The sequence below is a fragment of the Tamandua tetradactyla genome, chromosome 8 (genome assembly GCF_023851605.1).
Source record: "Tamandua tetradactyla isolate mTamTet1 chromosome 8, mTamTet1.pri, whole genome shotgun sequence".
NCBI lineage: Eukaryota > Metazoa > Chordata > Mammalia > Pilosa > Myrmecophagidae > Tamandua > Tamandua tetradactyla.
The window spans coordinates 96414684-96433381 of record NC_135334.1 but is presented as its reverse complement, the minus strand read 5'-3'; the positions used below and the strand labels follow the sequence as shown (position 1 = coordinate 96433381).

Genomic DNA, 18698 nt, shown 5'->3' with positions numbered 1-18698 from the left:
ATGGATTCATTTTTAAAAGGAGGCAAATACATTTAACCAGATTTCATCTTTATTGTTAGTGTTTGGCCACACAATTTCAAGTGTTCAGTGTATTGTAAAAAGATGTTTTAAAGATCACTTTAAATAGCAGTAAAGGAGTAATGTCATCAACATGGCAATGAAAACAGCTACTAAAAACCTCAACCCAGAAACTCAGTGAAAAAAAGGCTAATTCTCATTTGTTCAAAACTCTGAAGGAAGGTACAGACTGGAGAAAGAGCCCACAAATGCTTGATCAAAGAGAAAAATACCAGGTAGGAAACTTCCATGCTGGACCAGCCAGTCTTCTCCTCACCACCTCACTTGGTCTCACACACCTCGGGAAGTGCACACAGGCAGCAGCTGGGATCCCTCCCAACTCCGACCAGGGACACAGACTACAAAATCTCTCACAGCAGTAAGACAGATCCCCACCTGTATCCAGACACACAAACTCAAATCCACAGGGATCCCTGGCAGGACTTAAGCCACAAGTATGGGCGAAATATAAAAGGGCAATAGGAGGAGTTTCCAAAGTGGAGGATCAGGGAGGCAAAAGCAAAATCTTCCCTAAAAGCAGCAAGTAGACAAGCAGAAACTACTCAAATCAACTGTCTGGCAACCCAGGGGATGGGGGAGGACATTTCAAGGTCCAGGTCAGTGAGGGACGAACAGTCAGAGAAAAAGTGGACAGAGACTGTGTTTGCTGCACCTGGGTCTTGGTGCCCATACCTCACTCTTGAGGAAAACAGCAGCTGGAGATCTGATCCTTACCTGGGAGACAGCTGCAGACTGGAGCAGCTGGAGGAGTCTTCTGCTGCAAGTACAGTGGGGGATACAGCCCCACATTGAGCCAGATCTTGGCCAGCAAAGGAAGGACACAACAACCCCACAGGTCAGAAGCTGCCAGGGCTCCAGAAGGTAAATGGCTTCTAAGGACAAGTAAGTCACCAAAAGGTGCCATCAATTGGCCAGGGAAAATTTGGAAAGTGCAGGGGAACTGCAGAGCTTTTCAGAGCCTCTCCAGACCTGATCCCAGGCCCAGAGGAGCTCCATCTATATCCCCTGCATGGGTACACAGCCCAGTTTGGGTTGAGAAATACAGATGACCCAACTGTCAAAGAAGTGCCGTAATATAAACCCAGGCAACAGAGAGGCATCAACCTTCAAAATTGACCCATTAAAATAACGAGATAACCAGATATCAGCAAAAAAATCACACAGCATACTAAAACTAAAAGTAGAAATGGTGCAGTTAAAGGAACAGATCAAAAAGATCAAAAGAGGAGATACAGAATCTGGAACAATTAATCAAAGATGTGCAAACAAATTTCCAGGATCAATTCAAAGAAAAGAAGGAAAACGTGTATAAAAAGTTAAAGAATATTAAAAAGACACTAGAAGAGCATAAAGAAGAATTTGAGAGAATACACAGATAAATAACAGAATTTATGGAAATAAAAGACACTATAGATGAAATTAAAAATATATTGGAGACACACAACAGGAAATTTGAAGAAGCAGAAGAATCGGCGAGCTTTAGAAGGCAGATCAACAAAATATAAACAGAAAAAAAAACAAACGGAGAAAAAAATGGAAAAATTTGAGCAGGGTCTCAGGGAAATGATAAGCAACAAAGAGTGTGCAAATATGCGCATCATGAGTGTTCCAGAAGATGAGAAGGGAAAGAATCAAGAAGAATATTAGAAGAAATAATGGCTGAAAATTTCCAACCCTTATAAAAGACATAAGATGCAAATCCAAGAAGACCAACGTACTCCAAACAGAAGAAATCCAAATATACCCAGTCCAAAACACACAGCAATCAGACTGTCAAAGGCTGAAGAGAAGGAGAAAATTCTAAAAGCAGCAAGAGAAAAGTGATTCACCACATACAAGGGAAGCCAAGTAAGCCTAAGTGCTGATTTCTCATCAGACACCATGGAGATGAGAAGGCAGTAGTATGATATATTTAAGGTAGTGAAAGAGAAAAATTGTCAGCCAAGAATTCCCTATCCAGCAAAGCTGTCCTTCAAAATTGAGGGAGAGTTTAAAATATTCACAGATAAACAGAAGCTGAGAGAGTTCATTAGTAAGAGACCAGAGCTATGAGAACTACTAAAGGAAGCCCTGCCGGATGAAAAGAAAAGACAGGACAGAGAGGTCTGGAGAAGGGTACAGAATTGATTAATATTAGCAATGATAAAGAATAAAAATTGAGAAAAAATAGATCTGGCAAATAAAAACCAAAGGATAAGATGGTTGAATCAAGACCTGCCTTTACAGAAATAATTTTAAATACTAATAGAGTAAACTTCCAATCAAAATGCACAGATTGACAGAACGGATTAGAAAGTATGATCCTTCTACAAGCTGTTTACAAGAGAGGCATCTTAGGCCCAAAGATGCAAACAGGATGAAAGTGAAGGGATGGAAAAAGATATTTCATGCAAGTAGTATCCAAAAGAAAGCAGATATTAGTAGCTATACTGATGTCAACAAAATAGACTTCAAATGCAAAAATGTTATAAGAGATAAAGAAGGACACTATGTAGTAATAAAAGGGATAATCTGACAAAAGATAAAATAATCACTGGTAAACACTGCCAAAAGTGAAGGGAGTAATAGATGATTCTACCATAATAGTGGGAGACTTCAACATACCACTCTCTCCAATAGATAGAACAAGTAAACAGAAGATCAATAAAGAAACAGAGAACATAATATGATAAATAAATGAGACCTAAAAGACATATAGAACACTGCATCCCAAAACAGCAGGATACACATTCTTCTCAAGTGCTCATGGAACATTCTCAAGGATAGATCATATGCTGGAACACAAAAAGGTCTTAATAAATTTTAAAAGACTGAAATTATGCAAAGGGGGAAGAGTAAAATGAGACAAAGTGTCAATGGCTGAGAGATTCAAAACAGAGTCGAGAGGTTATCCTGAAGGTTATTCTTACACATTAAGTAGATATCACCTTGTTGTTCAAGACGTAGTGGAGAGGCTGGAGGGAACTGCCTGAAAATGTAGTGCTGTGTTCCAGTAGCCATACTGTTGGTGAGAATGTAAAATGATACAGCCACTTGGAGGATGGTCTGACGGCTCCTCAGGAAGCTAAGTATAGAACTACCTTATAACCCAGCAATACCACCAGTCAGAATAAACCTGGAAGATCTAAAAGCAGGGACACAAACAGACATTTGCACATTGATGTACATAGCAGCATTATTCATGATTGCAAAAAGATGGAAAGAACCCAGTGCTCATCAGCAAATGAACAGATAAACAAAACGTGGTACATACATATGGCAGAACATTATTCAGTAGTAAGAAGGAATGAAGTCCTGAAGCATACGACATCATGGATGAACCCTGAGGACATTGTTAAGTGAAATAAGTCAGATACAAAAGGACAAATATTTTATGATCTCACTGATATTAACTAATTATAATATGTAAACTCACGAACATAAAATACAGAATATAGGTTATCAGGATATAGAATGAAGCTAAAGAATGGAGAGCGGTTGCTTAATATGCACAGACTGTTTAATTAAGTTGAACATAAATGTTTCGAAATGGACAGAGGTGATGGTAGCACGTTATTTTGAGAATAATTAACAGTGCTGAATGTTGTGTGAATGCACTGGAAAGGGGAAGTTTAGAATCATGAATGTCACCAGAAGGTAAATTGGAGGTTAAAACATGGGAATGTATAACACTGTGAATCTTGTGGTGGACAATGTCCATGACTAACTGTACAAATGTTAAAAAGTTCTTTCATGAACTAGAGCAGATGTATGACATGATTGTAAGAAGTTAATAATAGAGGAGTATATAGGGGGAAAATGCACCAACTGCAAACTATACATTATAATAACAGTAGATTTTAATATTCTTTCATCAAAAGAAACAAATGCACCACACCAACACTATACGTCAATAATATGGGGAGGATAAGAAGTATGAGAGGGTTAGGGTTTTCTTTTTTACTTTTATTTCTTTTCTGGAACAATGAAAATATTCTAAATTTTATCATGGGGCTGTATGTACAACCATGTGATGCTACTGTAAACTAGTGATTACATATTTCAGATGGTTTCTATGTTGTGTGAACATATCTCAATAAAATTGCATTTTAAAAAATGAATTGAAAATAAAAAAGCAGTAAAGAGCCCATCCTGATCAAGATGGCCGAATGAGATGCTGCAGTGTTTCCTCTTCTGATAGAAGCTTTGAATAAAAATCCAGCATTGTCAGAAACAACATTCTCAAAGCCTCAGAAAATAGTAAAAGATGGCAGAAATAAAGCAAGCACCTAGTCAAGAAAAAGGCAATTTAAAAATGATGGGATCTCCAGGCACTCATGCAGTCCCCTCCACTGTCCTCTCCTCGGCTTGGTGCAGAGCCAGGCATTCAAAACAGGTCCCAGTTTTGGAGAGAGTAAAAACATATGTATACCCAGGTCCCTCGTCTACATATTGGGAGCATATATGTTTGGGTCACTCTGTTTGTTGGTAGCCTGCAAGACTAAACCAGGACAATACTTGTACACTTATCCCAAGACTTGTCCTGCAAGCAAAAGCAGCTCACAGAGCTCTCTTATATAATGCTATAGAAGATTAGTCAAATTGCAAATGCCTGGGATAAAGCGTTGCAAGTACCGGGACAAACAGTGGAGCACTTGGGACCATAAGGAAACCCTGTTTCCTAGAGGGGGCATCATATCCATGTACAAATTCCTAGGGCCATGTGTACAAGGGAAACCCTGTTTCCTAGAGTAGAGGGGGCATTTGTATCCATATATGCATTCCTAGGGCCATGTGTACAAGGGACAAGAAACTTGTACAGAAGTTACAGTGTGGTGGTTTGGAGCTGTATGTGCTCCAGAAAAACATTTACTTAAACCTAATCCATTCCTGTGAGTGTGAATCCACTGTAAGTGTGAATCTTTTGATGAGGTTATTTCAGTTAAGGTGTGTCCAGGATGGGTCTCCATTCCATTATTGGAGTCCTTTATAAGCAGAATTAAATTCAGACAAATAAAAAGAAAGCCACAGGAAACAAAAAGCTGAAGGCCAACAAAATCCAGAAAAGAAGGGAAAGGCCAGGAGAAGCTGCATGTACATTGCCATGTGTCAGAGGACTGACCAAGGATCACCTGCAGCCAGCTCAGAATGCCAGCCTTCAGGAAGAAAGCATTACCTTGATGACACCTTGATTTTTACTTTCTCCTAGCCTTAAAACTGTGAGCTAATAAATTCCCATGATTAAGTCAATCTATTGCATGGCATGTGCTTGAGCAGCCAAGGAAACTAAGATGGGGGATGCCATGCCTCAAGCTAGTCTCCAAACTCACTGTATGGTTAAACACTGAAAGAGAGTATTTGCACAAGCCAGTGTGCAAAGACAGAAAAGGCGTTTTCTTATTTTTCATCCTTTTTTTATTAGGTCCTGCCTTTCAAGAAAAACTGTCATAATATTAGTTGGATATAAGCTCAAGGAACAGACACCTAAGAACAGAAAGTCTAAATTCCAACGATAAAATATCAAATTATCCAGGTTTCAACAAAAGATTACAAAACATACCATGAAACAGAAAACAATGGCTTATGTAAAGAAAACTGTTAAATCATTAGAAACCATCAACAAATAGACCATACCTGGATATACCAGACTAAGACTTTTTTTTTAATGGTCCTAAATATGCTGAAAGAGCTAAGAAAACATGAACAAAGAGCTAAAGGACATTAGGAAAAGATTAGATGAATACAAAGATAATATCAATAAAGAGAAAAATTATGAAAAGGAACCAAACAGAGCTGAAGACCACAGTAATAGAAACTTAAAATTCCCTAGAAAATTCAATAGAAGATTGAAGCTAGAAGAAGAAACAGTGAACCTGAGGATAAGATCACTGAAATCACCCAGTCAAAGGTTCAGAAAAAAAAAAGGGAATGAGGAAAATTAAACAGAGCCTGAAGAACCCATGGGATATCATCAAGCATACCAATAATATATGCATTGTGGGAGTTCCAGAAGGAGAAAAAGGAGCAGAGAGAACATTCACATAAATAATGGATGAAAAGTTCCTAAATTTAATGAAAGATGCGCACATACATATCCAAGATATTCCACAAAATCCAAACAGGATAAATGCCAGCAGACCGACACTACAACAGAATGTAATCAAACTAATACCAAAGATAAAGAGAGCTGCAAGCGAGAAGCAATGTGTCATCTATAGGGGAGCCTCAATAAGATGAAAGTGCCAATTTCTCATCAGAATCTATGAGGCAAGACAGCAGTGAAATGAAATACCTAAAGTGCGTGAAGAAAAAAAAATGGCATCCAAGATCTATCCAGCAAAACTGTCTTCCAAAAGTGAGGGAGAGCTTTCACACAAATGCTATCAGTCAAATCTTTCCCACCTTATACATGGCTGAGTTTTTGAACCTAACCCCAGGGTTAAGTGCTGGGGAGAATCTATGTAGAATGCATATGAATAATTCCCCAAATCCAACCTTTGGGTATTAGATACAATCAGAGTCACATGAACTGAAGTCAGATTTCCCAGGACTATTGAATTCCAAGGCATATTATGAAATAAAGTTCAGGATGAACAACTGCAATACCATAGGAAGATCAACCAAGTTATTTTTATTGAAATGTTTATTATGTCTTCCAAAATCAATACCAAGAGATCCCATTTTGAGATTTTTATATAATAAATTGAAAGGCTATCTATATTCAAAATGTTAAAGTAGTTACTGCTGGATGGATGTAGTGCTACTATATACAATGTAGAAAAAAACAAAAGTTACTTTTAAATGGTATCAAATATAATGCATCAGTAAAATGGAAAAAGTTTCTTTAAAAAAGACTCATTTCTAGCTATTCCACAAGAATACATATTGGCTATTTACTAAAGAGTTTCTGAGTTAGTGCTGTACTTGTTTACATCTCAAAAGTGGTCTCTCTGTGGTCCTGAGCAAGTAAGCACTGCCTGGGCAGTCTGAGTGGGGAGGTCAGATCAAAATGGATTGGGGAAACAAGGCCACACTCCAACCCAGTGCAAATCCCTAGCAGGATTCTCAGAACAGCAAGAAAATCAGGCAGCCCCAGCTATTTTCTCCAAAGGGAAAAAAATCATCACATATAAAGAGAGAATGGGTGGACCATTCCCCCCAAATTCTGAAAAATCCCAAAAGCATTTAAAAAAAAGTTTAAAGAACAATTTCCTAGCATAGGTCTAGCAGTTCGTAGGACCTTAGGAAAGGTTAACTCTATCTTTATGAGTTATAATAATAACAATAATAACAAAACCTACATAGCTCACATTATTCATTTAATAATAACTAACACCTTATTGGCTGCTTACTATTCCCAGGAGCTGCTTTTAGACTTTTTACTTCATATCACTATAATCTCTACCACAACCCGAAGAGATATTTATCTACTTATTATTTGTCTTGACAAACATTCATTTAGCACTAACTATGGACCAGGCACTATTCTACAAATATTTACTTGTTTAATCTTCATACCAATCTTATAAATTACTTACTATAACTATCCCTGTCCTACAGAGGATGCAACTGAGGCACAGAAAGATTAAAAAACTAGCACAAGGCTACACAGCTCGGGAAGAACAGAACCAGGATTCAAACGAGCAATTGAGCTCCAAGGTCCATGCATTTCTGTAGCATCCAGAGTCCATACTTTTAACCACAATGTCATTTTGCAGAGAAGGACTTTAAGATTTGGAGATTTAGAAACTTCCCAGGTTCATAGAGTTGTAGGTGGCAGAACTATGACTTAAACAAGAGTCTGGAAACATCAAGGTGGGTGCCTCAACTTCAAACATCACATGACTTTTTGCTGCGTCAAACACCTTACATATATCATCTCAAATTCTCCCAATAATTTGAAATGATGGCTATTACTATATTCATATTACAGCTGTGAAAACTGAGGCTCAAAATGGCTCAACGTCTTGCCCAAAGTTAAATAACACCTAAGAGTCAAATCTAGGACGGCGTAATTCCAGAACCCATGATCTTCCCAACACTCTGCTCCTCTCTGGGTCCAGTGGCATCATCCTTTCAGGGTCTATGAGGACAAGAGAGTGCAGTTGAACACAAGTTGCTCCTACCCAGCTCCCGCGGTGCCCACTGCCAAGAAATTCCCTGCAGACCCCTCATTCCTGATGCGATGGAAGATGACCATGGAAAAAAACAACACAGCTGTTCATGTAGTTCTCTTCCCTCTCCTGGGCCTTTGCCTAGTGCTGGAAATATGAAGAGAATAAGCCCAGACACATGCAGGCATACTGTGCTCTGCCTCAGAAACTAGTCTCAAGGACTATGTGTACTGAGAAAGAAGCAATGGCACAATTTTTAACGAAGTAGTATGGTAAAGAGCACTGGCCTGGGAATATTGAAACTTGAGTACCAACTTTAAGCCTACTACAGATGAAACATGTCATTTTTGGCAAATCATGTCCCTACTCTGTAGCTCAACTTCTTTTGTCTCTAAAATAAAGGGATTGGATGTGATCCATAAAGTCCTAGAATTTCTTGGAAGAGCCTTAGGGTCTACTAGAGAAGAAATGAGTGGAGGTGCAATCTCTTTTAATCAGAGCAACTTAACTTTCATATGTTATATAAATCGGAATTTGCCAAGGATTTCATTTGGATAAAAGAGATACACTTCCAAAAATAGTTTTAAGCTACTAAACTTAATAGTCTTCAAGGTTTAGCTCAAGTCTAAATTCTTATAATCTGTATAGTACTTTTCAAAGTGGTAAACTTGAAAAGAAACTGAGTGGTTGGTTTATCTGTTAGTTTCATTCCATCCTTGACTTTTCTGCCAATGTTCAAACTCCAAGCTCCTTGGCAGCTTGGAGGAGAGACGCTAGGAAATGGCACATGTCACATACATAGCTAATACCCATGCCCTGTGCACAAACTAGAATACATTTCAGATCTCTTGAATCTAGGTGGGCCATGTGACTAACCATATACTAGCACCAGTGATGTGTATGACTTCCAGGCCAAGACAGTTAAGAGAGAGTTAGTGGATGCTGGGGCAACTAGATGGAATAAACCTGGGTCCTTCAAGGACAGCATGGAGCAGAAACACCATTCCTCACACAGACTAACATTCAACTGAGACATAGCACTAAAACTTGGCTGATAATGATCCACAGAAATTTGGAGGTTATCAGACTGCCTTGACTCATTAAAAAGAGGAACTGGAACATGAAACTGAGTCAAGAGAATAAACTGAGAAGTAACTATAGGCACAAAGCAAATGCTAGTCTTCAAACAGAAAGAAATGGCAGTAGGCATGAATACAGCCACCTATATCCTATTAATGACAGATAATCTGCATTGTATATGGCCTTACACTCTGTTTGACATACTGTATTTCTCAAATATATCCACAACTATATCTTTCATCTCTGCATGCTCTTCAATAGTGTGATTTTTAACTCTCCCCCCACTGAAAAGTGGAATTCACGTCTGTTTCTTGGGAATTTCGGTGGGCTTTTCCGTGCTTTGACATTAAAATAATGCTTTGCAATTTCAAGGCTCAGTTATAAAGGTGGGGTGTTTTCCATCTTGTTTGCCAAAATATGCATGCTTGAAGTCCTAAGTTACCATGTAAGAAGTCCAACTACTCTGAAGCCACCATGCTTGGAGGAAGCCCAGACCCATGGAGAGGCCACATGTAGGTGTTCTGGTAGACAGCCTCAACTGGGATCCCAGTCAACAACCAGGATGGACACCAGACACATTAGTGAAAACATCTCCAGATGATTCCCCAGCTGCCACTCTTCCCAGCTGAAGCCACAAACACTGTGGAGCAGAGAAAACCATTTCTCCAGATCTCTGTTCAAATTCCTGACCCACAAAATCTGAGAACATAGTAAACTTGGGAGTGGTTTTAGGTAGTTTGTTATACACCAACGGAAATTAGAACACTCTAACTTCAGGTATACAAATTTTACCTATAAATCTGGAAATCATAATTAAGGTATGTCTCTACTAACTACCTGGGGTCACTGACCCCAGAAAGTACCAACTTTCTGCTTATAGCATCACACATTCCTAACCATGCATTTTCTTCTTATTTAAAAAAATGGAATTCCACCAAAAAATGTGACTTAATATCAATGAATCATTGTAGCTTTTAAAATGCTTGGTTTTTAGCAGCTACTTAAAGAAATACCCAGGGAATACTTTGTTGTCTTTCTCACTTATCTATACTTTCTTGCATCAAGACCTGATATTATGGAATTAAACTTCATGTTTGTTCAAATACAAGCGGCCACCTCGGTAGTGCTTTTGTAAATCAGGTAAATACTTTGTGGGATCTAGCCCCAAGCACCCTCCCAGCCTACAGAGTTATTTGACTAAGTTGAAGGAAAGTCCTAATTTACAAGGTCAAAGTTCTGGTACTCCCAACCAGCTTCTATTTCCTTTATTCAGAGCAGTAGAGCGTAGTGGAAAGAGAACAAGCACCAGAAAGAAAGTATGTCTGTTATACAAGAGCTTTACAGTCTAGCTATCTCGTGTTCAATCCCTGCCTCTGCCTCTGTTCACTTGTGTGAACTATGGGCAAGACACATGCTTCCCTAAGGTTCATGTTCTCCATCTATTAGAAAATGATAACATTGATTTCACAGGTTCCTTTTTTTTTTGGAATGCTGTATGGCAGGGGTCACATTTCATTCTTTTTTGATGTGATCATCCCATTATTGCAGTACCATTTGTTGAGTTTTTGCTTTTTGTTTGCTTGATTTTTTTTGGTGGGGGGGAAAGTGCATGGGCCAGGAATCGAATGGATCTCCAGCATGGCAGTTAAGTATTCAACCACTGAACAACACTTGCACCCCCTTCACAGGTTCCTTTTAAGGATAAAATGACATAGCAATTGTAAACACCTTTAAAAAGTGCCTAGTGTGCAAAATTGTTATTTCCCTTTTCACATTTCTGTATACCCGGAGATGAACATTCACATAGAGGTATAATGCTGGTAAAAGAGTCTACGTACTGCTTTTTCTCAGAAAGACATGTTTCTCTGCCTCCCCCTTTCATTTTAGACTTGACCCGTGGTCTTATTTGTGGTTGCAAAATTACATATTAGTTCTGTACTCAATCCTCTTAGTAAATATCTAGAAAGAGATTAATAGCGACAGAGTTACAAACTACCTGTTACTGAAAAATAAAACATTCATTGCTTTTTATTTTTCAAATAAATCGATCCAAAACAGTTCCGTTACAGTCTTAGAAACCCATACAGTAGTAGCCAAACTGCTCTTACTGAAGTAAAGACTGGCTTCTAACTTGCCCAGTTACTGAAAACTAGGAGGAAAGACATGAAACCTTGGGAAGGTTAAGATAGGAAAAAAAATTTAATTGGGAGAAGAAATTTAAAATACAAGCAACAAAAGAACTAATTTACTAGGATAAAGAAGAGAGGGGAACATTCATTTTTAATTGCCAAGGTCCCCAAATAAAATAGAATAAAAATACTTATCACCCAACGAAGCTCAGGGCATGGAGCTTAGAATCACACGATTATATCTTATCTTAAGATATCTTATCTTATCTAAGCTTCAGTGCCAGACCACCAGGAGCTCAAAATGAAGACATTTATATGTATCATGAAAATTTAAGAAATAGATGCAGCAGTAGTAATACACAGCACTTTCTATACATTTGCATAAGCTTCACTAAGACTTAAACAGAAGGAATATTACTATTGTACAAACAAGAGGTATGACGTCTTCAGGGATTTTTAGCTTTATTGAATTATTTTTATTTCCATGGGTCAAATGTAAACTCATTAATAAATCTATAAATATACTCAATGAAAAGTTTGCCCCCCATCTTGTACTCCATCTGCCAAGTACCCACTGTCCCCATAGATGACCAATATATTGTGTGCATCCTTACAAAATTTTTAGTAAACTTATTTTAGAATACTTTTAGAATTGCAATTTGAAAAACTGTCAAGAGTATACAAAGAGTTTCCAGTTTCTCTTATTATTAATATCTTGCATTGATGTGTGTTATAGTTATTAATTGAAGTCCAGACTTCAGTCAAATTTGCTTAGTTTTTAACCCGATGCCCTTGTTCTGTCCCAACATCCCATTCACAAAACCACATCACATTTAGTCTTCATGTCTCCTTGGACCCCATGAGGCCGTGGCACTTTCTCAGACGTGCCTTGTTTTTTATGACTTTGACAGTTCTGAGGAGTACTTAGGAATATTTTAGAATTCCCCCCAATGGGGATTTGTCTAATATTTTTCTCATGTTTGGATTAAGGGTACAGATTTTGGAGATGAGCACAGGAATAAAGTGCCACTCTTATCACAGCATATCCTTGCATACCCTATCAACGTGACTTACTGCTGAGGATGTCAATCTACCTGATGTAGTGTGTGTTGGGTTTCTCTCCTATGAAGTTATTTTTTCCTCTCCTCTTTCCAAACTGTACTCTCTGGAAAGAAGTCTCTATGAGCAGCCCACATTTAAGAAGTGGGAAGTTATGATCCACTTCCTTGAGGGTGGATTATTTGCAAAAATTATTTGGAATCCTATTGCATGGGAAATTTTGTCTATTCTCCCCATCTATACAATAATTATTTATATCAGTATGGACTTAATGATATTCATTTTATACTTGGGGTTATAATCCAATATTAATTTTGTTGTTCAAATTATTCCAGCTTTAGTCATTGGGAATTCTTTCATGTCTCTCTGTCATGCTCTCCACACTGTGACTTTTAATTTGGTTTGGATTTTTTAAACACTCCTTTACTTTCTGGTACAACAAGATGCTCTGCAATCACCTCGTAGATTTCCTGCCTCAGTTTATCCAAGGAGACCTGGTTTCTTTAATGGAGAATGGTAGAAATCTGGGCATACGGTGTGCTACTTGCTACTGGGATGCTATTGCTTCTAGGCCCTCTCAGCTATGAGAGCAAGGAAACGTATGTGTACATATCACGTATATCTATAAATATTTCTATATATATCCATTTGTATCTAAATTAAGCTAACCATGAGCTCATACTTATATTTTAAATTCAAATTCATTACCATATGGATGATTTCAGTCTCTACCCCTTGTTTATTTGTACCTCCCACAATCTACGATCATTTACTTCATTGTCCAATTTCAATTTGAATTGTTAACCCATACCCTCATGGAAACATCTTCAATTAAAGTATAGCAGCTATGAAGAGTTGCTTGCCTTCAGGCATAAGAACTCTTCTTATATCCAAAGTTAGTTACATCTGAACCTTTTTCCCATACCTCCTTCACTGAGATCATTTCACACATATGTAATATAACTAGATTGCTTTGTCACATTCTGCACTCCATCCTGGGATCCCCCAAACTCCAAAGATTTTTTTAATTTGCATACACTAAGGTTCACTCTTTGTACTGTGACTTTCTATGAGGCTTGACAAATGCATAGCATCATGTAGCCACCATGACAATATATACACAGTAGTTTCACTGCCTGAAAAATTCCTCTATGCTTCACCTATTTAACCCTCTGTCATCCTCAAAACCCTGGCAAGAACTGACCTATTTATTCTCTATATAGTTTTGCCTTTTCCAGAACACCATATAAATGGAATCATATTGTTCGTTGCCCTTTTAGACTGGGAACTTTCACTTAGCAATGTGCATTTAAAGTTCATTTTTTTATCACTGAGTAATATTCCATTAGATACATGCACCACAGCTTTGAAGGACATCTTTGTTGCTTCCAATTTGGGGCAATTATGAATAATGCAGCTAAATAAACATTTTTGTTCCAGTTTGTTTAGGAACATAATTTTCAAATCAGCTGGGTAAATACCCAGGAGTACAACTGCTGGGTTGTATAGTAAGGCAACATTTAGCGTTATAAGAAACTGTCAACTTGTCTTCCAAAGTGGTCGTACTACATTTCACTTTCACCAGCAATGATGAGAGTTTCTGTTGTTTCGTGTCCTCACCAGCAATCGGTATTGTCACTTGTTATTGTTATTGTTTTGTTTTTTGGGAGTTTAGCCATTCTGTTCAGTGTATTACGGTATCTTGTTGTTTTAATTTGCATTTCCCTAGTGACAAATGATGCCGAAAATCTTCTATATGCTTATTTGCCATTTGTTTATCTTCTTTGGCAAGATGGCTGTTAGGAACTCTTGCCATTTTTTCAATTGGGTCATTTGTTTTTGTTTTTTTCTTGTTTTGTTTTTTTCACATAGGCAGGCACCAGGAATCATACCCAGGTCTCCGGCATGGCAGGGGAGAACTCTGCCTGTGAGCCACCGCGGCCCGCCCTCATTTGTTTTTAAGATAAGTTTTAGATTTCGATAAAAATCAGGCAGAAAATAGCTTCCACATTGCTGAATTTTAAGAGTTATTTTTATATTTTGGATATAAGTCATTAATCAGATAAGTGTTCTGTAAATATTTTCTCCTAGCTTTTGGCTTGTCATTTTATTCTCCTAAATGGTGTTTTTGCTGAGCAGAACGTTTTAGTTTTAACAAAGTCCAACTTAATTTTTCTTTCACAGATTATGCCTTTGATGATACATCTAGAAATCCTTCACCAAACCCAAGGTCATGGAGATTTTCTCTTATGCTTTCTTCCAGAAGTTTTATAATTTTGCATTTTACATTTAATGATCATTTTGAGATAATTTTATGTTAAGCATAAGGTCTGTGTCTAGGTTCATTTTTTGCATGTGGACTTCTAATCGTCCCAACATAATGTGCTGAAAACACTTCGTCAGGGTTTTATGTCATGAAAGCAAATATGAATATATTATTTTTCCCATATTTTTAACACAAATGGTAGCACTCCATCTTCACTTCTCTCTTCACTTAATGCAATGAGAGATCGCTCTTATACACAGAGCTTTCTCTTTCTATTTACCAGTTTTCTGTTTTAGCTAATATACATTCTCCCACTCAAAATTAAAAGCACTTACTCTTTCACAGCACAAGTCCAGATGACTATAACTAGTTAAAGGTCTATTTTCTGAAAGCTAAACCAGGCTTACATATTGTGAAAGACTGAATATCATATGCAAGGGATGCCACTAAGTGCTACAATAAATAAATAGCAAGCACTATGATAGCATCAAAACTTTTAAAATATCTGCCTTCCCTTCAAGAAATTTACATGCCACCTGAGGAAGTAAAGCAAAAGATCACGATAAAATAGACAATACAAGCCTAATGTTTAAAGAAAGAAAAAAAAAAATCCAGTCCAGAATGGTGATCAGGAAAGGAGGTAGATAGAAAAGAACCATTTAGATTTGGAGGGAAAGAGGGCTGAGAAGGGGGCTTCAGGACCAGAAATGGAAGCAAGAACATGGAGGAAGGAATGTGTCTAGCATGTCAGCTAACAGAGAGAGAACAGATACACAGTGAGGGTTTGGATAAGAAGTAGAACAGAGGAACAGCCAAAAGGATAAACTGGGGCTAGAAAAGGAGGACCAAGCTCTGGCATGTGGTCTTTATCCTACAGACTAGTGGTTCTCAAAATATTTTCTGCCAGAACAAATAGACAGATGGCATTCACAGGCATGAAACACTCCCACAGGTGTCACCACTTATGTGAAATTTCTGGTACATTACCTCTGACTCCAATCCCTTCTCTTCCCTACATCAAATCAATGCATAGTGATGTTTTAAGGTATTTTTTACATAAAGCAATCACAAATTTGTATCTCCAGTCCAGACTGGATCCCTCAAACTTAAGAAGATACAGATATAACTCCTGATCTTTCCCCCAAAATCAGGTCCTTATCCATTATAATTTATATCAGGATAAAAGCTAGAAACCCAAGAACTGTCTGACATGTTCTCTCGGCTATGATATAGGCACCCATCAGCAAGTCCCATGGCTTCTATCCTAGGTATCTTCCGTATCCATCCCCTCCACACCTTCTCAATACTACCGTTCTTATCTAAGCCCCCAGCATCTCTACAATCAACTGCATAGCCTCCCAGATGGCCTTCCCCAATCCATTCTGACCTCTGCCAATACATTCTAAGGCAAAATCATCTTCTTAAAACACAAGTTCAATAACATCATAAGCCTTTTCCTATGAACCCCCACTCCCAAACTTAAAATCCATCAATGACTTCTCTTTGCTACTGAGCTTAAGACTAAAATTTTTAGCATTGCCTTGATGATCTCACATTCTCTAGCCCCTGACCATGAGTCCAACTTCAACTTGCTCACTTTCCACTTTGCTCTCTGTACGACATCCTTCGTTCAAATCTTCAAACATACCACGCCCCCTCTCAACACAATGCACCTGCACATTCTGTCACCACTGTCCAGCACAACTTTATGCCCATTCTTTACCTAGCTGACTTCTACTCATCCTTCATATATCACCTTACATGTTACCTCCCAGGAAGCCCTCAGAGACACACACTCCCAGCCTCCACCCAGGCTTTGTCATGATATTATGTTCCCTACCTTCACCGTACTTATCTGTTTCTATTTACACTTTTGTGAGATCGTTTTTTTAATATCTGTCTCTCCCACTGGATTGTAAGCTCTGTGAACACATGGCCCATGTCTGTTTTTTACTCGTCACTGCAGCTTCAGAGATTGGCACAGGGCCAGCATATAATAAAGACTTAATAATATTTTGGAATAAATGAATGAATGAATTTACAAATCTCTGGTGTTTTATTAACAGTAATAAATTCATATGGCACATTTCACAGCTGATTGTGATATATTAAAGTGCTGTGATACTAAACTCGAGAATCACTGTTTATAGAAGATAAAAGTTCCTCATCAAGGAGACAATTCAGTGAAAGTGTCATCTAAATAATGATGATGACGGTGATAACTGTTAACATTTATTAAGCTCTTATCACATACCAGCTATGATAAGTACTTTACATATATGTGCTGGGGTTAGAAAGTATTATGTACCCCAGAAAAACCATATTTTAATCCTGATTCAATCACCCAATCTTGGGTATGATCTTTTTTTAGATGGAGACGTGACTCCACCCATTCCAGGTGGGTTCTGATTAGCTTACTAGAATCCTTTAAAAGGGGAAACATTTTGGAAAAAGTCAGAAATGACAGAAGTGACAGATATGACAAAACCCTCACAAACAGAGAGCTTTGAAGACACATAAAGAAAACACCCCTGGGGAAGCCACTGAAGAAGCCTGGAGCGAACGCTAGCAGATGTTGCCATGTGCCTTTCCAGCTGAGAGAGAAACCCTGAACTTCATCGGCCTTCTTGAGTCAAGGTATTATTCCCTGGATGCCTTCGTTTTGACTTAGTTTTTTATAGCCTTGCCTTAATTTGGACATTTTCATGGTCTTAGAATATAAACTTGTAACTTATCAAACTCCCCTTTTTAAAAGCCATTCCAGTTCTGGTATATCGTATTCTAGCAGCTTGCAAACTAACACAATATTGTATTTCAATAAAATTTTGGAACACTCCTATAAAGGGTACACTATCAGTTTCTTCAAGAAACTAATCTCAAAGAAGTTAAATTACTTGATCAAAGACCCAAAGCTAGGACAATGAAGCCTAAACTAAACTCTCTTAGATTAAAGAACCATGAGAATCAGTACAGACTCATCTGTCCCCTAACAGAAACTGCCACCCACCCATAAGAGCCACTGGGAAGGGTAACATCATGGGCTGAGAGGTCCACTGCAGGAGGCCATAACTGTGAGCTGAAAACAACTAGCACTTGACCAGACATAGTGCAGTGTTGTCCTCTTTCCATGGTGCTAATGGTTACTCATAGTCTCCCCCAGGACTGGAGGCTGAGAGTAAGTGTCCTAGGAAACACAGTCTAGTGAACCCTGAGTGCTTCTTTAGGAAGAATTGAGCTCTTGATAAAACTTAGTGAGATATATTATATGTAAAGTACTGATCCAAACTGTTGTAATTCAATAAATTTGAATTGAATTAAATTTGAAATGTTGTAAAAAAAGTCAACGTATTTTAGCTATTATTAATATCATTACTTGAATGATGTTTTTATGGAATCACTTCCTTGATGAGGAGCTTTTATCTTCTACATTAGTGATTCTCAAATTCAATGTCACAATACTCTGATGTATCACAAGCAGCTGTAAAGTATGTCATGTGTGATTTATTCCTCTTAAAAAATATCAGAGATTTATTAATATTCATTTATTCCAAAATTATTTGTTATGTCTCCACCATATGAAAGGTCCTACGTATCTCTGAAGCTACAAGGATCAGCAAAAACAGACGTGGCCTTTGTATTCATAGAGCTTACAACCCAGAGGAAGAGACAGATACTGACAAAATAATCCCACAAATAAATGCAAAACTAGAAAGTGAGAGATAAGTACCATGAAGAAAGGAAATGTGGTCCCATGACAAAGCCTGAATCAACTTAAGTTAGTCTGGAATAAGGCCACTCAGGTTGATAAGCACGAGCTAAATGTGAGTATCATTAAATATTGCTCATGAATTTGTAATGTCACAGAGAAATATGCTTAGAATGAGCCTGGAAGATGGGGCCCAAATGGGTAACATTTGTTTACTGTCAGCCATTCAAACAAGCGGTAGGCTATTTGGTAAATATCTCAGGAGACCAGGAACAAGACAAGTGGAC

At 38.0% G+C, this 18698-nt stretch overlaps 2 protein-coding genes across 10 annotated transcripts in view; one reads left to right on the top strand and one right to left on the bottom strand.

The window, feature by feature from the left end:
* Positions 1–18698, bottom strand: part of NELL1 (neural EGFL like 1) — an 884414-nt gene that overhangs the window by 736044 nt on the left and 129672 nt on the right. The gene's annotated exons all lie outside the window — the stretch shown is intronic.
* Positions 1–18698, top strand: part of LOC143644781 (uncharacterized) — a 64058-nt gene that overhangs the window by 7658 nt on the left and 37702 nt on the right. For 2 of the 9 annotated variants that reach the window (XR_013156859.1, XR_013156860.1), the window contains exons 2-5: positions 14624–14669; positions 17077–17103; positions 17206–17342; positions 18288–18526. The exons of 1 other annotated variant lie outside the window; for it this stretch is intronic. Coding sequence is in view for 2 of the 8 variants with exons in the window: in XM_077114227.1 (XP_076970342.1) it covers positions 14624–14669 (46 nt within the window). In the remaining 6 variants the exon portion in view is untranslated. Of the gene's footprint in view, positions 1–14623; positions 14670–17076; positions 17343–18287; positions 18527–18698 lie in introns of all 9 variants that reach the window. 6 more of the 9 variants (XM_077114227.1, XM_077114228.1, XR_013156858.1 and 3 more) reach the window with 5 other exon arrangements.